Source organism: Poromitra crassiceps (assembly GCF_964638095.1).
Source record: "Poromitra crassiceps genome assembly, chromosome: 5".
In the NCBI taxonomy this organism is placed as follows: domain Eukaryota; kingdom Metazoa; phylum Chordata; class Actinopteri; order Beryciformes; family Melamphaidae; genus Poromitra; species Poromitra crassiceps.
Window position 1 is genome coordinate 39,365,996 of NC_139642.1, and position 17,376 is coordinate 39,383,371.

Here is a 17,376-nt window from a genome sequence, read left to right on the forward strand (position 1 = left end):
GAAGGGATCCCTCAGCTTTCACAACAAACAGCCTATAAACTCCCAAATTCTCATGGAAAGCACAAAGCAGGTCAACAGAGCCACAGTTTGTGAAGGCAACACTCTTTTTGTCAGCAATCATACGTTATGATTATTATTATACAGTCTATGGGTATGGCTAAGAAAAAAAGAGAGAAAATCCCCCACATAACTGCAGTTGCCTCTCTCTCTTTCTCTCTCTCTCTCTCTCTTAGGGCTATGTGATGGAGGTGCTACTTACACTTGAATCTGTGGTGGATAACTTGGCAGAATGTCTCAAGAACAATGATCTCATGGCTATCTTGACAAGGTTTGTCTCTCCTCCATATCTCCTTCATAATCAACAAAAGTGGGTATTTTGTTCAGAGATCCAGCGACTTTCATGTATTATTTGTTGCATCTCAGAGCATCATCTCCAGATTTCCTCACCAACGGCAAGCTGACGTCCAACAGGAAAAGCACCGGGCAGCTCAACCTCAGAAGAGCCGAGAGGAGCCGACATCAGAGGAGCTCCTCTGTCCCCAAGAAGTTCGGGGAGGCGGACAGGTGCTCCGACCCGCCTCGCAGCGCCACCATGGACCGCATCCAGGCGTGCGTCCAGCAGGTCGGTTTAGCCAAGAGCCACAGCCCGTCCTCATCTAAAGACAACATCGCTGACCCGACCAGCATCAACCACCCCGGCAACCTGTTGGCCACCGTCTTCTGGGTAGCAGTGTCGCTGATGGAGTCGGACTTTGAGTTTGAGTATCAGATGTCTCTGAGGCTGCTGAACAAGCTGCTGGGTCCGGTGTCGCTTGACAAACAGGAGAGCCGGGAGAAGCTGGAGAAGCTGCAGAGTCGGCTGCAGTGGAGCAGCTTCGCCGGGCTTCAGCAGCTGCTGCTGAAGGGCTTCACCTCTGTGACGACCACCGATCTCACACTGCAGCTCTTCTGCCAGCTCACACCTGTGTCTCGAGTGCCGGTGGTGGACACTTCACAAGCCATAGGTACACTGGAGGGTTTCGACCAATATTTTTATTATTCCAGTATATCTATAAATGTTATCATTTTCATACCAAAACATTACACGTGTTCAGTGTTTCAAGCAGAATGTTATTGTTGGCAGCCTCTGAAAATACATTTAGAGCAAAAATAATAAAACTCTCTATTGAAACCCATTCAAATTGTAGGGTTAGGGGGTGTGTGTGTGTGTGTGTGTGTGTGTGTGTGTGTGTGTGTGTGTGTGTGTGTGTGTGTGTGTGTGTGTGTGTGTGTGTGTGTGTGTGTGTGTGTGTGTGTGTGTGTGTGTGTGTGTGTGTGTGTGTCACGCGCACGCACACACACACACACACACACACACACACATCATTGAGTGATTAAATGAATTAATAAAATGCAAGAAGAAGTATATGCAAATCTAATTTCAGGTTTTACAGACTTTTATGTTTGTTTGTTTTTTATGTTTTATGTAGCTGTGGTCAGGGGGTAACATCCATCATATTGGATGATATGAATAGCTGATATTAAAAGTTTTCTAAAAGGTCAATATCAGCATGTTCATATATTGGTCTAACTGTAGTTCACAGTATTCACATGATTTTTCCTTCCCTTTTCCGGATGGATTTCAGTGTGAATGTAGTCGATGTAAATAAATCCGGGTGAAATCTCTGTTTCGTCCCACAGGTTTTCCCTTGAATGTTCTCTGCCTGCTCCCACATCTCGTACAGAACTTTGACGCTCCTACGCAGTTCTGTCAAGACGTCGCTGAGAGGATAGCCCAGGTTTGTCTCAGTCACATATATTTATATCCACTCAGTCACAATAATGTCAACAAACCTGTCTCCCTCGCACATGCTTCCTCCGATACCCGTGCAGTCGCCAGCCGCATCTCTTCACCTAACTGCGAGGAGTTTCACCTGGCGGCAGGACGTAGCGTGTGGGAGGATCACTCTATTCCCCCCAGTTACCCTCCCCCCAAACATGCGCCCCAACCAACCAGAGGAGGCGCTAGTGCAGCAACCAGGACTCATACCCCACCGACTTCCCACCCACACACACGGCCAATTTTGTCTGTAGCAACGTCTGACCATGCCGCAAGTACTGCTACCGGGAATTGAACCGGGGTCTCTGCAGTGGTAGGCGAGTGCTTTTACCTCTACAGTAACCAGATGCCCTCAGCAAACCTGTCTTAAACCAATACGTTTTTCCATAGGTTTGCCTCGAGGAGAAGAATGCCAAGCTCTCCAACCTTGCTCATGTCATGACGTTGTATAAAACTCACTCCTACACACGAGACTGCTTCACTTGGGTCAATGTGGTGTGTCGGTATCTTCACGAAGCTTTTTCTGATATCACCATCAGCCTCGTCACTTACATGGCAGAGGTTTGTACAGCTGTGCTATAGCTAATCATATTTATCCTGAGCCACTGTAAAGAGTTGGAACTAATTGTTAATATTGCAACTTGCTGTCAATCATTTGACTCTGTTGTAACAGCTGTTGGAGAAAGGCCTCCCCAGTATGCAGCAGACCCTTCTGCAGATCATCTACAGCCTCCTGAGTCACATGGACCTGAGCGGGATTCAGGCCAAACCCTTCAACATGGAGGTGCTCAAGACAATTGAGAAATTTGTCCAGGTGAGTTAAAATAAAACATAAATACTTCATTATATCTACTTCATTTATTTGAATCTTCATTCACTGAATACAGGCATATACGTCTATAACACTAAGTATACCCATTTGATGAGTATCTGAAACTTAATCCCTATTTACGAGGCTGCGTATCAAATTTATATTGTATGATTCAAGAAATGGAAGACTATTCGCTGCACCACCTGAAAGTACAGTGGGAGGAAGACTTGGACACGGAGCTCTCTGACGAAATCTGGAAAAATGCTATCAGTAAAATACATAAATCTTCTGTCTGTATCAGACATGGGGTGTTACAGTTTAAGATACTACACCGCTTACACCTTTGTAAAGCCAAACTGGCCCGGATATATCCTGGCTCAGACCCAAATTGCATCAGATGCCATCAGTTTCCGGGTACTCTGGGCCACACGTTTTGGACTTGCCCAAAATTGTACACATTCTGGTCAGACATTTTTAATACATTCTCATATATATGTCAAAAACAGATTGACCCAGATACAATTACTGCAATATTTGGGGTTGCCCCTAGCAACAGTGGGATATCCAGACATCAATCAGATCTAATGGCCTTTTCAACATTACTAGCTCGCCGGCTTATTCTTTTTAGCTGGAAATCGCCCACACCTCCATCACACTCACGCTGGATTCGTGAGGTAATGTCATTTCTTAAGCTAGAAAAAGTCAGATGTACAGTCCAGGGTTCTCTGGAAAAGTTTGAAATGACTTGGCACCCCTTCTTAGATTATTATGATAAGGAATTTGACGCAAGAACTTTAGATTAGTAGCCCCCAACAGCTCTACCCTACCCTCTTCCCACCTCCCTCTTGTTCTTTCCTTGTCTCTATTATTATTATTATTATTTTGTTTTTTTTGTTTGTTTGTTTGTTTGTTTGTTTGTTTGTTTGTTTTTTTGTTTTGTTTTTTACACTTGGTTGTCATTGCATCACAAATACTCAGGAGATTGTATACACGTATGACATCATGCAACCTTGCACTTATTTTGTATTGTCTGTCTTCTATGGGGTTTGCTTTTTCTTGTTTGTATTGTTTAAAAACGAATAAAAACAATTTGAAATAAATATAACACTAAGTATAAAGATATCTAGAACTATAGAATGCGTAAATTGTGAACGTCTGTATTCCCACTACGTTATATTCAACAATATCGAATATTACATATCATGGGACAGCATCGCAATATAAAATTTTACATATCACCCAAGCCTAGTTCCCACTACAGTGATAACTATAGCTAAACAGATCCAGAACGTTAACTATAGCTATATTTTTGGTTCGATCTCAGCATGATTTTTTTTTGATGCAGAGAAAAAACATTATTAAACAATTATGGCAAAGTTCTAAGAAAGAAGGATAATTTGTTCGGTCACTAACACTATACAGTATAATGATGATTCATTTGCTGAGGCACTGATTACAGATATCATTGTAGTAGTAGGAGTACTTGATCAACAACGCTTTGTTGTAGTTAGGGTTAGGGTTAGGGTTATAGTCATTATAGATGTGAATGGGCCTTACCTCTCCTTACTTCTAAGTGAAGAAATGGTAGCTGATGTGTGTAGGATATTTGTGTGGTAGCTGATGTGTGTAGGATATTTGTGTGGTAGCTGATGTGTGTAGGATATTTGTGTGGTAGCTGATGTGTGCTTTCCCTGCTCCATATTATTGGATAATGTCATTTGAATCACCTACATAATGTTAATGATGTGATTAGTGGAAACCTTTGGGCGTCAGAGAAAGGGTCTGGTGTATTTCCTGGTTCCTTTTGTAAGTGTTCAGGAGGGTAAAAAAAAAGAAAATCTCACTCTTGTGTCAGAGGCCGTAAATTTGCAGGCACACCCAAACTGACTCTATAAACAGTCTGCCTTTCTGCAGCAGACTGGGCCTCTGTCTACTTGTTGGCTCGATCCTTACCGTAACTTTCTTTATGGTACCTAGCACCTCTGTCTCCACAAATAGAAATAGCTGGGATTTGTGACACATTTAATTATAACACACTAACACAAATTTGTGGTTGTTGCTTTCTAAACATGTGCTTGTGTTGGTTGTGTGTGTGTGTGTGTGTGTGTGTGTGTGTGTGTGTGTGTGTGTGTGTGTGTGTGTGTGTGTGTGTGTGTGTGTGTGTGTGTGTGTGTGTGTGTGTGTGTGTGTGTGTGTGTGTGTGTGTGTGTGTGTGTGTTGACTATAGACTGCCCATTGGAGGGAAGCACTAAATATTCTGAAGCTGGTGGTTTCTCGATCGGCCAGTTTGGTGCAGCCTGCGTCCCCGTCGAGTGACTTCTCCTACGAGGACATCAGCCGTGTCTGGGACAGGTCCTCCAAGGCCTTGCCTGGGAAAACGTTGGACTTCCACTTTGACATATCTGAGGTTAGAGACCACGCCTTTCACTTCTCATCTGACTAACTAGGGGCTGAAGTGATTTCTCTTTAAGAAGCATTGTGTGGAAGCTTGTTTCTAAAACTCTTCTGCCTATATGTAGAGTGATACTGTAGGTATAGGTTCTGATGTCTAAACTATGCCTTCACTGTATGTGGGGTCCTATTTTCACATATATGTGTCATTATGTACAGTGCTACTCTGTTAGTCTGATCGAGGCTGTTGTGTTGTCCATGTAGAATTCTTTACGCTAATGTTTTAGCTCCTGTATCTTTTCCTGTATTTTCCAGGGTGTGGTGCTTGTTGAGGTAGTGCGGACATGGAATCTTTTTCAGCTTTTTTGGAAAGGAAACATTTCTTCCCCTTCCTTGTTGCTGATATTTCTTTTTGACCAAACCCCATGAGATTAGCTCGAAAGCTTGAAAGGTAAACACAATTAGCAGTGCAGAGCTGGAAAGTGATGGCAAAGATACAGGGTGGTGTATGTGTGGGAACTGAACAGGGAGCTATTTGTGTGGTTTATGAATGGCAGGAAATGATGTCAGCTCTTGCTGCCGTTCTTTGTATGTGAATCAGCGAGTTCAAACTAGTGGACAGCTAAGAGCGAGCCAGTGTGTTAAAGCTTGACGCACACTGACTGGACAAGCCACTGGCTTTTCTTTAAATACCCTGCTATTTTTAGACTGAGGGGAAGGCCGATAAAATAACTTGCTTCTAAAAGGGTAGGGTTCTAAAAGCAGAAGAAATGTCAGATTTATTTTCTTTTGCCTCGCTTGCTTCAGGCAGTTGGAATAACAAATGGAATAAAAACTACGCTCACTGAAATGAAAGAAATCAATGCCAGCTTGTGCTGAAACATTGATAAACCACTTTACAAGCACTGTGGAACTGTAAGAGGGCCGGGGAAGCAGGAGCCGCCATGAAGTCTGGGCCATGGATCTGCTATGCAGAGGAACGTTCTCTTCTTCAGACCTCCCCTCCTTGTTTGACTCAGCAAGCCACATTTCTGTTTCTTTGTGTCCATGCTGGTAGACGCCGGTGATCGGTCGGCGGTACGATGACCTGCAGGGCTCCCCGGGCCGAGATGGGAAAGGCAGGGCCATAGCAGTGACCCGCAGCACCTCCTCCACCTCCTCTGGATCCACCTCCAACAACGTCCTGGTGCCTGTCAGCTGGAAGAGGCCACAGTCTTCACAGGTAAACTCTTCTTCCAATTTCTCCTCAGATTGATGCTCATAATGAGAGGTAAGCCACAATCTGTTTTTTTTAACTGGTTTGAGAGTGAATGTATAAAATGGATTAAACAAAAAAAAAAAATGTTTTTAATGCATTTGATTATTTTTCTTATAGCGAAGAGACCATTACAGTTGTATTTGAAACCTATTTAGCAGTCATAATGCAAAAGGTTTCAAGTGAGATTGCATTATCTCATCGAATTTGACAGTCTTCCACAGAAATCCATGCTTTTGTTCACATTTCTTCAAATTTCTTCCCCCTGCAGAAAAGAACACGGGAGAAGCTGGTGAATGTGTTATCTTTGTGTGGACAAGAAAAAGGGCTCACGAAAAACCCTTCGGTAAGATAAAACCCATGCAGCAACGCTTTGAATCTCAGCTTCTTCTGCCAGTCTTCAGTAACATCCGTTCCCGAACAGTCTGTAAGCAACTTAAATGTGTAATTCTCTTTCTCACAGGTCATCTTCTCCAGTTGTGGGGAGCTGGACCTCATGGAGCACCAGCTCAGCCTGGTGTCCTCCGAGGACGGGACCCGGGAAGCAGACAACATGGACGACACCACCTCCGAGCAGCAATTCAGGGTCTTCAGGGACTTTGACTTCCTGGATGTGGAGCTGGAAGATGGAGAGGTGAGTTGTGGGACATCGAGGCTTTACAACTTTGGAAAAGAAAGTGGTTCATCCTCCACATTCCCTCCGTTACATTTAATGGGAATTTCATGGAGAAACAAAAACAACAACAGTGAGAAAGAAAGTGCTGACTAACACTAGCATATAGATGTCAGAGCTGTAAAGTCTGATCATTTCTTGGGTTAGCTCTGCCTGCTCTGTATAATGGGGTTTCCTTTTTTTCTGTTTCTTTGTCTGTGCCATCTAGGAGCTACAGGTAAGTTCAGCCATGTTGCAGTGCTGATTGCTGTGTTCCTTAGATGAGTGTGGTGTGCAGATTTATATAGTGGAGTGAGTAATGATGATAAAGTGTAGCGCTTTGTGTGCATGTCATACAAATACTATACATGTTTGAGTGTCATTTTCATATAATATTAGATATTCACTCAGTCTTAAGTATTAGGTACACAGTATAGGCATCATATTTCCTATAGACGTCCTCTGGGACTAATAGTCAGCAGCAACATGCATGGCAACACAAGGTGTCCTTAACAAGGATTGGTAGTTTGGAGCTGCCCTATGACTTTATCTGCAGTTCGGGTTATTTACATTGTTTAACAGTTTTCCCTGGTGATTAAAAACACAAAATTATTCATAATTTTATACATAGCTGTCCTTTCACTTATGCTTGTTACTTCTAAGCACGTGTACATGGCTTACAAAATTACTGGCTTGATTGTCACCAAACTGATTTTTTTCCACTATTCTTTGATAATATGCCAGTAGCGGTCTGTGTTCAATTGTCTTCTATTCTTCAAGGCAAATGTAGCAACAGTACTTAACTGTAGTATGAAATATTATCGATTTTTTAACACATAAATCTGTTTTCACTTTACAAAGTCTTTACACAATCTCACTGACACATAGAAAGTTAATTGATGGCCCCAGAAGTAGGATTTTAGAGGTTATAACAGAGAGAAACTACTGTGGGTTAGATGTGGATTGAACTCAGATCTTGATCTCAGACAGAACATTAGCTCCACCCAGTGGTACAATAGAAGCAGGTGTGTTCAGTTTCAGCTATTCTAATGTCCATCACACTGAAATCTGTATTTATACAATGCTAACAATAAGCATTATCCACACTAATTGTACTTGAACTGTATACTGTTATCAATTATTTAGTAAGCCTGTGCAGTAAAAAGTGAAAGAAGGGGAAGAAGAAATCTGGCAATTTCAATTCATTGTAGCCAAAATGCTGAGTTCCAATACATCACTCATGTTGTGTTGTTGCATTCTGGGTGTTTCTTTACATTGTTTTCCACATTGTACTTTTCTGATTTAAATGTAAATCAAACTTGGAAACCACTGTAATATATTGGCATTTTCAGGATCCTGATGTTGTAGAAGAAATGCCATAAATTGTATTGTTATTTTTTAAATTCAGCATAATATTATTGAAAAATCCCATTCATCAGTTTGAAGCACAAAGTGTTGTGGGTTATTGGGACCGGCTGAACGCTGCTGCTCACCCTCATGTCTTCGTGTCATGCACAGACCTTGGATCTTGGAACACAGTGTCAGCTTCTCTCCATGTATCTGCTAAAGTGTCAGCTTCTCTCCATGTACCTGGCTGCTAAAGTGTCAGATTGTCCGGAAACTAGAAAAAGTGACCATTTATAATTTAGTGACACCACAGCAAATATAACTGTCGAAGTGTGAAGAAAGATTTCTGCTTAACGTTACACAGAAACTTTGTGTTTGCCTTCAAATCTAGTATGCTTCTCCTTTTCCAATTTTGTTTGGTAAAGGTAAGGAAGCTAACCTATGTCTAATGATTTACCTAAGCAAACATTACAGTACAGAAAGTAAAACCGCTTGCTTTCCATCAATGGCACGTAACACACAGTCACCACAGGAAGTCTCTCTTGTTTGATCTGTTGATCTGGAGCTTTAGCGGAATGTGGAAGTTGGCCGACATCTCGTGTCCAGATGAAAAGTCACTCTGCATCTTAAACAAGACGGAAGCCAGACTCAAGGGATTTAAAAGCTGTAAATATTTGCAGAAACCAACATCTATGCTATTTTTGCTCAAGTCTCCATATCAGGATGCACCGTGAAGGGTTCTTGACACTGTGTCAAGGTCCACTACTCCCTCCATGCTTGGCTAGAAGGGGGAATAACTCACCCAAGGACTGCCCCCTCCCTTGACTTGCACTGCATGGTTGTTTGTGTGTGTGTGCGTGTTAGAGAAGAGACTGCACTGTGCAGCTTGGCACCTGGAGACTCAAGGCTGTTCTCTATATTACAGGGTGAAACTATGGACAACTTCAACTGGGGCGTCCGCAGACGCTCCATGGACAGTCTGGACCAGAGTGAGCTGCTGCCCCTGGAGGACAGCCAGCTGTCCAGCAGCATGCCCAGCCTGAGCAAGATCACCCACGAAGACTCAGACGAGTCGTCCGAGGAAGACTCCCTCACTGCCAGCCAGATCCTCTCCCACTCACAAGTTGTAAGCTCACCTCTGTTTATATCCCACTAATGAAGTTAATGAAACTTCCCACTCGTTTCCCTTATAAGACTGAGCTTTTTGAGAACTTAGAGGTTAACATTACATTGTACACATTGTTACATTATCTTTCTATTCGTACATAAAAAGATTATGTTAAGGTTTATGGAAACTGTAGTAGCAGATGAAAGCCCATGTGTCTGGCCAGCTGTCATCCCACTCCTCTCTTGTTCCTGATTTGTTGCTCGCTCTCTGCCACCATCCCGCACAGTGCTTTCATTCACTTCAGGAATGTCATTGGTCAGCATATTCAACACCGGGCTTTCTTATAACAGAGATCTACAACTGTGGCATGATGATACAGTATTATAGTTTTCACTGCGGTGTCTTGTTTCAGCTAAAACATGCTGTGCTTGTTTCATTCCTCTCTGCCACACACTTAGCGAGTGTTTCTAAGTGTAATATTTAGACAAGACCACCAGACAAGTCAAGTTTAATATTTAGACAAGACCACTACAAGGTTTTGATTTTGTCTCTTTGCAGATTGTCAACCTTTCTCCAACTGCAGAGATCAGTAACATGGAGTTTCCTTCCGCCTCCTTTGATACCTCCTCAGCTGAGCCACCTCCTCTGAACAGCACAAACCCTAGTTTCGAGCTGCCAGAGGACTCGAAGCAGCGGGTGAATAAGGGATTCAGAGTGTCTGAGATACTGGGAGCCACTAACTCCTACTCCTATCGCACTTCCATACTAGAATTCTTCACTAATTTTGCCAAATAGAATTATTGTGTTATGTTCTGTCTTGTGAGATGCATTGGATTCTATATGGGCTATGGATTCACTCTTTGTCTTGTCTTATTAAGTATTATTTTGTGACGCTTCTACATTTCAACTCTTAAGATTAGAGCATGAGTCTTTCCTAGATATTTCACTCGTTGCATGCTATAGGAGAATGAACTAAAACCTGCAAGCGGGCATTTGATAATAACGCTTTGGGATATGGGCTGCTTTGTGATTGTGGCATAAATTGTCATATTTCCATATTGGGATTTAAGGGGGTGTAGCCAGCAATAGAAAACCGTCTCTATCTCTCTGTGTCTGTCTGTTTAAGGCAATGTGTATACCTATTGCTTCTGTGTGGGTGGCTCTAAGCAACAACTAAAACTTGGCATGTGGGAGGTCAAGAAAGGTTTACACATTGCCTGTCCCAACACACATGAGTGTGCAGGGCCGTGGTGCTGGTCCCATGAAATGATCTCATCATCTATTCAATTGACACAATCTGCACACACACACTAAATTAACCAAATAAAAGAAAACACCACAAGGAGTGTCCATAGTGTCCCATGGAAAGGTTAGTGTTATCCACTTTACCCCCAAATATTGTATGTTGTTTTATGATCAAGCATATTAGAGGGAACATAATAGTTAATATTAACCATTACTGCATGCTGCCTCAGTTTTTTGTGTATTTGTTTGATTGTTTTTTTTCCGTGGACACTGAGGAAGCCTGTGTGTCCCTGTTGGTCCCATTCAGCCTGAGGTGTCAGCAGAAGACGAAGACACCAACGGCCATGAGGACGAACTCTCTCTCTCCATTAGTGAACTGCCCCCGGAATTTCAGTGTGGTGACAGTTTCACACTGGACATGGCCCATGGTGACTACAAAGGAGAGCTAGACCTCGACAGCAGTCTACCCAGGTGCGCTCTCACAACTTATCTACAGCTAATTCATTACCTAAATTACATGGGCGGGGATTATGGGGATATCTCAAAAGGATCAGAATTGATTTGCACAAAACGTTGTGGAAAGGTTGGTCATGGGGCAAGGAAAACTGATTCACCTTTCACACTGATTGGCCAAAGGGGGGCATTGTTCCAAACAGATTCACATAACACCATCACACTTGTCAGCAGATGTAAGAAGAAGCAAACACAATCCAATGAAAACATCATGGGGGCACTGGAGAGCTCATTTCCAGTTTAGACAGAACTACCACACTACATTTTCCAACATTCAGTGTCAGAAGGGCAGCCCTAATGGAAACTGAACAGATATAGAGCTGATTGGCCACATGGTGTTACAATAAGCAGGTAAAATGCTTACAATTGTCTACAACTGTCCCATTTCAAGTATAGTCATGATGAAAATATGAACATGTGAGCATCTCCTAATGTGAAACAAGTTGGTCATGGGGCATGGAAGAAATAGCTGATTGTTGGTGAAAATCTAAGGCAATTGGCATATCTTGACAATTGCATAGTGTTGATGGAGATACTGTATGCGCTCTCCTGAGTGCCATCTAATAGGAAAGGATTTGATATGAGAAAATGAATCAACAGATATTAATGGTGTTTCCTGAATGACATGGATGTGTGTGTGTGGTCCACTCAGTCTTGCCGAGGAGGAGAGAGACGACATGCTGGACTGCCGTTCTTCCCCGCCGCCCTCACCTTTCTTCTCGGCCATCCTGGCAGCGTTCCAGCCAGCCGTCTGTGATGATGCAGAAGAGGCGTGGCGAAGTCACATCAACCAGCTGGTGTCCGACTCAGACGGGTCTTGTGCGGTCTACACATTCCATGTGTTTTCTTCACTATTTCAGGTAGCGGCATGTGGCCTTTTTTCCCAGCACACACTTGAATATCATTAACAGTGGGCCTGGTCAAACTCAACTGATTGGTAACAGGATTAGTTATCTGGCTGATTAACCTTCGCAAAGATGCAAGCTTTTCAGAAAGGGTCTCCTTAATTGCGAAGAAAGATTCTGTAGTTACCTTCTATTTGATCATCGCCAGAGATTCATTAACAAGATGTTGTTCACTTCACTGACCAAAGCTGACAGGGGAAGACTTCGGAATAAACCTGAATAATGACGGACCATAAGAACCTGTAATGGTCTGTGATTGTGATAGACTTTGACAGCTAGCTTGTTATTTTCCTTTGCAGAGTATCCAGAACAAATTCTGCTTGTTGACCTGCGATGCTGTAAGTTACCTTGGTGATGGACTGAGGGGAATAGGGTCAAAGTTTCTAAGGTCATCTCAGATGCTAACATCATGCTCAGAGTGTCCAACTCTGTTTATTGACGCCGACACTGTGAGTTACTTGACATTATTTGATATGTCTTTGACACTGCCTTATACAGTAGTATTACGAGTACACGTGATAGTAAAGACCCAAAAGTGAAACAACTCTTTCCTTTCACAGATTATGTCATATGGACTCCTTGAAAAAATGAAATTCAGTGTACTGGAACTTCAAGAGTATCTGGATACCTACAACAACAGAAAGGAGGCAGCTATCTCTGTAAGGAGATGGAAAATGTGTCTGTCTTGTCAAAATTTCCCCCGTGTGTTGTGGTCCATGTAGTGATAATGCTGTCTCTTACCCACAGTGGTTGAGCAGCTGTAAGGCCACCTTTCCCAGGAGTGCTGGGGGCTCAGTGATAACATGTCAACCAGCGGAGCATGAGGAAAAGGTCAGTAGCCATTTCATTTATTAGGAATATGAATATTAAAACTGTCCTGCTGTCTTATCAATTGAAGAATAATGTGAAATGCTGGTATAACATTTTGTATGGCTTAATTAATGCTTTCTTTAATTGTACCAGCATACAAAAGGCTGTATCATTTTGACAAAATGAGATTACGGGGCGCCCGGGTGGTGTAGTGGTCTATTCCATCACCTACCAACACGAGGACCGCAGGTTTGCACCCCCGTTGTTACCACCGGCTTGGTCGGGCGTCCCTACAGACACAATTGGCCGTGTCTGCGGGTGGGAAGCCGGACATGGGTATGTGTCCTGGTCGCTGCACTAGCGCCTCCTCTGGTCGGTCGGGGGGCCCTGTTCAGCGGGGAGGGTAACAGGGGGGATTAACGTGTTCCTCCGCATGCGCTACGTCCTCCCGGTGAAACTCCTCGCTGTTAGGTGAAAAGAAGCGGCTGGCGAGTCTACATGTATCGGAGGAGGCATGTGAGAGTCTCCAGTCTACACCATCCCCAGATCAGCAGAGGGGGTGGAGCAACGACCGGAACTGCTTAGACAGGGGCTAATTGGCGAAGTACAATTGGGGGAAAAGGGGTAAATCCATAAAAAGAAAAGAAAATGAGATGACTACAAACTCCATTTCAACTGACCTTTCATACTGTACTTTCTGCCTTTCGATTACTCTGTGATACTGTAGTTCTGTGAGTGTTACCCCTTATTTTCTCACAACATCTAAATGTCAAGTTTTCTGGACAACCTTGAGTTGCCGCACGTGACATTGATTCTCTCATTCCAATGTGCCTTGTGATCATTTTAAATTCTGCTGGGCATGGGAGCAAGTTCGCTTAAGTTGCATTTTACTCTAGCAGTAAACAATTACACTCACTTGATACCGAAGGGATGGAAAGGATAGCAAACAAACGTTCAAAGCATGGGAAGGAGACATAAGCTCAAACTTGGCACTGGTAGGACGTGAAATGATAACATGGCAGGTCAAGAGACTCCCACAAAAGTGAGTGCATTTGTGCTAATGAAAAGGCAAAATTGTTAATTTGCTTGGCTTTTTAACTTGGCTTTTTGATGACTCATGGGGATCAGAAACCCTCCTTTCAGTTATTTACACTTAATCTCCATGCATGTCAATAAAATGCAAACATTTTATGACGTCTATTTTCACCTATTCACCTTATGTAGATGAGACAGTCTGGCTTGAGAGACTAACAGGAAGTGTAAACACAATCGGAACAAATTGTGTTTACACTTGCTGTGGCAGAGCTTATCCCCACAGCCTGCTTCCAGTGAGTCACTAGCTTTGACCAGAGAGAGACGATCTCTGGTTTGACCAGGTAAAACAGCTGGCGTTTTGAACAGGAAGTCATAACACAAACGAGTCAAGTGGGCGGGGCTACATAAGGTGAATACTCTAAATGGAAATGATAAGGAATGCATGCTCTTCCTTTGATTCTGCTCTCCTCTTACTTCCTTTCTGTCTTGTAACATGCTTGCTTTGTAGCAAATGGAATCTCTGGCAGTAAGTTATACAAGGCTTATTACTCTTCATTCTCTCTGCTATTTCTTGAAAGCCAAAACAATTTCTTCTCCTTGTATTGTAATGTCATGTCATGTCTGGCACAGACAGATATTGTTATCAAGTCTTCTGTATAGTTGCAGCAGGTCTAGCATGTACACAGTAGTAGCAGTTATACAGTAGTTACAGTGGTTGTCTGTACGTTCATTAAGCATCAAATGTAGACCTTACTCAATACAATAGCTCTCGAATGGAGCAACCTCGCAATGACCTAATGCTAATGACATTATATTCTTTATTTTTCAGCAACTGGAGCTCTGTCAACGAATCTACAAACTCCACTTTCAGCTATTGCTGCTCTTTCAATCCTATTGTAAGCTCATTGGACAGGTCCATGCAATAAGCTCTATTCCCGAGGTAGGTGCTTTATGAGTTTAATGCTTAGCCCCTTGCACCATGAGGTTCCCCTGAGTTATGGTTGTGTGATACACTGCCTAGCCATTTCACTAGTTGGTGATATTAATCCCTCTCAACTTTCAGCTGACAAATATGTCCAGAGAACTGAATGAGTTAAAGAGCAGCCTGAGGACAGCAGCGGCCTCTGTGACCAACGATGACCTTAATCCCCATGAGAGTTCCTACTCTGAGCCCACCTTCAGCTCCTCTGAGGCTGCTGTGCAGGCCATCCTGGAGGGTCTGAAGAACAGCGAATTTCCCACAGCCATCCGCTGTATTCGTGAGTGCAGGTGAGAAAGGCAAAAGGCTTGTTTATCTGTGTGTCGGTGTATAGGACGTAGCACGTGGGAGGATCACGCTATTCCCTCCAGTTCCCCTGCCCTCCGAACATGTGCCCTGACGGACCAGAGGAGGCACTAGTGCAGTGATCAGGACACATACCCTTAATCCGGCTTCCCACCCGCAGACATGGCCAATTGTGCCTGACCAAGCAGAAGGTAACACGGGGGCTTGAACCTGCGACCCTCGTGTTGGTAGGCAGAGAATGCGCTATTAAATATTGTCCTCAATCTGAAAAGAATTAGCAGAACATAGCCTAATTGTCCGTGTCCCCCCCCCCCCCCCATTGCAGAAGAATGTGGCCTAATGACATCTTCGGCAGCCACTCTGAGGATGAGATCCAGACCTTACTGAACATCTACTTCAGACATCAAACCTTGGGTCAGACGGGAACTTTTGCTCTGGTGGGCTCAAAGCAGGACCTTACAGAGAGCTGCATCAAGCTGATGGAACTCAATGGAGAGATTCGGGACATGATCCGCCGAGCCCGGGGCTACCGAGCCATTACAACTTTCCTCCCAGATTCCAGTGTTTCGGGCTCAAGTCTGTGATGGCAGTCTCAGTCCCTGCACAGCAGCCTGTCAGCACCCTGCCCCACGCACAGCCTGTGGTCCTGGTCGGGGTTGCTGCTGAACATATCACTTCACTTTCTGTACCTGCTCAGAGTAAAGACACATCAGAATGTCATGTGTTCAGATCTTCAGATGTGCAGCAATACTGTTGGGTCGAGCGAGATGAGAGACTTTGCTATAGTAAGGAAACGTAGGCATTTATTGCACTAAAAATACTGTAGATAATGTCACAAAGCGACCACTTGCTACTGAGGTCAACGACTTTCACATTTAACAAATGACATACCAAAGCTAAGTGATTCTCCTTCAGTTATGTTGTTTTAATTTTCAAGGGAAAACGTGCAATGCTTCACGGAAGTGGAAGACTTTTACTGTATCCTGAAAGAATGTATTTGAATTTCATAGATTTTTACTCACGTGAAAATTCTTAGTATAGAAAAAGGGAGGCTTCATTGCTGAGTTAAAGTAGTGTGCGTGTGCATCTGTATGTGTGTGGGTGTGCGTGCTTGAGTGTGTGAACTTCAACCTGACGACCATCATGGATGGAATTATTGATACCGATCTACATAATATTGTACACATTCATCAACTCTGACATGCTGCAAAACTACTGTAATGTCTCATAAACTTAGATGCCGCTGTGTGGGCTATCTGTTACTTAAAATATTTTACTGTATCTTTTTACTGTGCAGCTTTTAGCAAATAGACAAATTATTTATATTATTTGCATAAGATAAACATGCTTTTAACTGACTAGTTTTATAGAAAACAAATGTTTTGTTCCATCTGTTAAAACTGCCAAGCATGCAAATTGTATGTACTATAAATGTAATAGTCATATTTATGAACATATAATATAATAAACTATTTTAACTGAAAAATTGTACATAGTGCAATGGGGGCTTTGCTCAGACTTATAAGATTGTATTTTTATGAATTAAATTTACAATTTGAGTTGCATGTAGACTGAAAGAAATACATATTTGTAAAGCTTCCATAGGAACTGTTGATGTAGCCTTTCACCTTGTAAATACTACTGCCTTTGAAATGTACTGTACTTTGGTGTTCTGTACACTTCTGTAACAATAAAGAATAAAAACTACATTAATTTTGTTAAATGGTTTCATTGTGTGGTCTGTGCAACGAAAATAGTTGTTTATACTGTATAATAAATACTAACCACCATCAGTATCAGTAGTATGAATTATTCATCATATTATAATAATCTTGACGTGAAGCTTTCTAGGGCTGTAGAAAAGGCCTCGAAGTTGGAGTGTAAAATATTGTTGCCAGGTGGCTTATATATATGTATGTATGTCTGATGTATGTAGGCCTATGTATATTTACATATTGGTTTACTTGGCATCCACGAGGTGGCGTTTTGAGCCACAGTTGTTTTGCTGAAAACGGGTCAACACAATGAAGCCCCAACCCTGCAGTCCCTTGTCTGTGGAGCATGTTGGTTCATTGTAATCTTGATAGGAAGGCCATGACTGATGAGTCTCGCGTTGAGGCTAATTTGTGCATAGAGTCTAGCAATTCTGCATGCATGCCCTATCCTGCATCAAGCAGCAGTGCAGGTCTACATGAATAGT

General features: G+C 42.9%; 1 protein-coding gene across 2 annotated transcripts in view; it reads left to right on the plus strand.

Annotated features, from left to right (window-relative positions):
* The window catches only part of frya (furry homolog a), a 74,670-nt gene extending 57,793 nt beyond the window's left edge, over window positions 1–16,877 (plus strand). Inside the window, exons 43-61 of one of the 2 annotated variants that reach the window (XM_083637554.1) lie at window positions 234–328; window positions 424–1,004; window positions 1,681–1,778; window positions 2,210–2,380; window positions 2,493–2,633; window positions 4,858–5,037; window positions 6,079–6,243; window positions 6,548–6,622; window positions 6,740–6,910; window positions 9,201–9,401; window positions 9,942–10,079; window positions 10,936–11,099; window positions 11,794–12,001; window positions 12,346–12,495; window positions 12,607–12,705; window positions 12,794–12,877; window positions 14,721–14,831; window positions 14,955–15,160; window positions 15,502–16,877. In XM_083637554.1, the coding sequence (XP_083493680.1) occupies window positions 234–328; window positions 424–1,004; window positions 1,681–1,778; window positions 2,210–2,380; window positions 2,493–2,633; window positions 4,858–5,037; window positions 6,079–6,243; window positions 6,548–6,622; window positions 6,740–6,910; window positions 9,201–9,401; window positions 9,942–10,079; window positions 10,936–11,099; window positions 11,794–12,001; window positions 12,346–12,495; window positions 12,607–12,705; window positions 12,794–12,877; window positions 14,721–14,831; window positions 14,955–15,160; window positions 15,502–15,760 (3,297 nt within the window). In that variant the 3' untranslated portion in view covers window positions 15,761–16,877. Of the gene's footprint in view, window positions 1–233; window positions 329–423; window positions 1,005–1,680; window positions 1,779–2,209; window positions 2,381–2,492; window positions 2,634–4,857; window positions 5,038–6,078; window positions 6,244–6,547; window positions 6,623–6,739; window positions 6,911–9,200; window positions 9,402–9,941; window positions 10,753–10,935; window positions 11,100–11,793; window positions 12,002–12,345; window positions 12,496–12,606; window positions 12,706–12,793; window positions 12,878–14,720; window positions 14,832–14,954; window positions 15,161–15,501 lie in introns of those variants that run through there. The other variant, XR_014552737.1, reaches the window with a different exon arrangement.
* The last annotated feature ends 499 nt before the right edge of the window (window positions 16,878–17,376 follow it).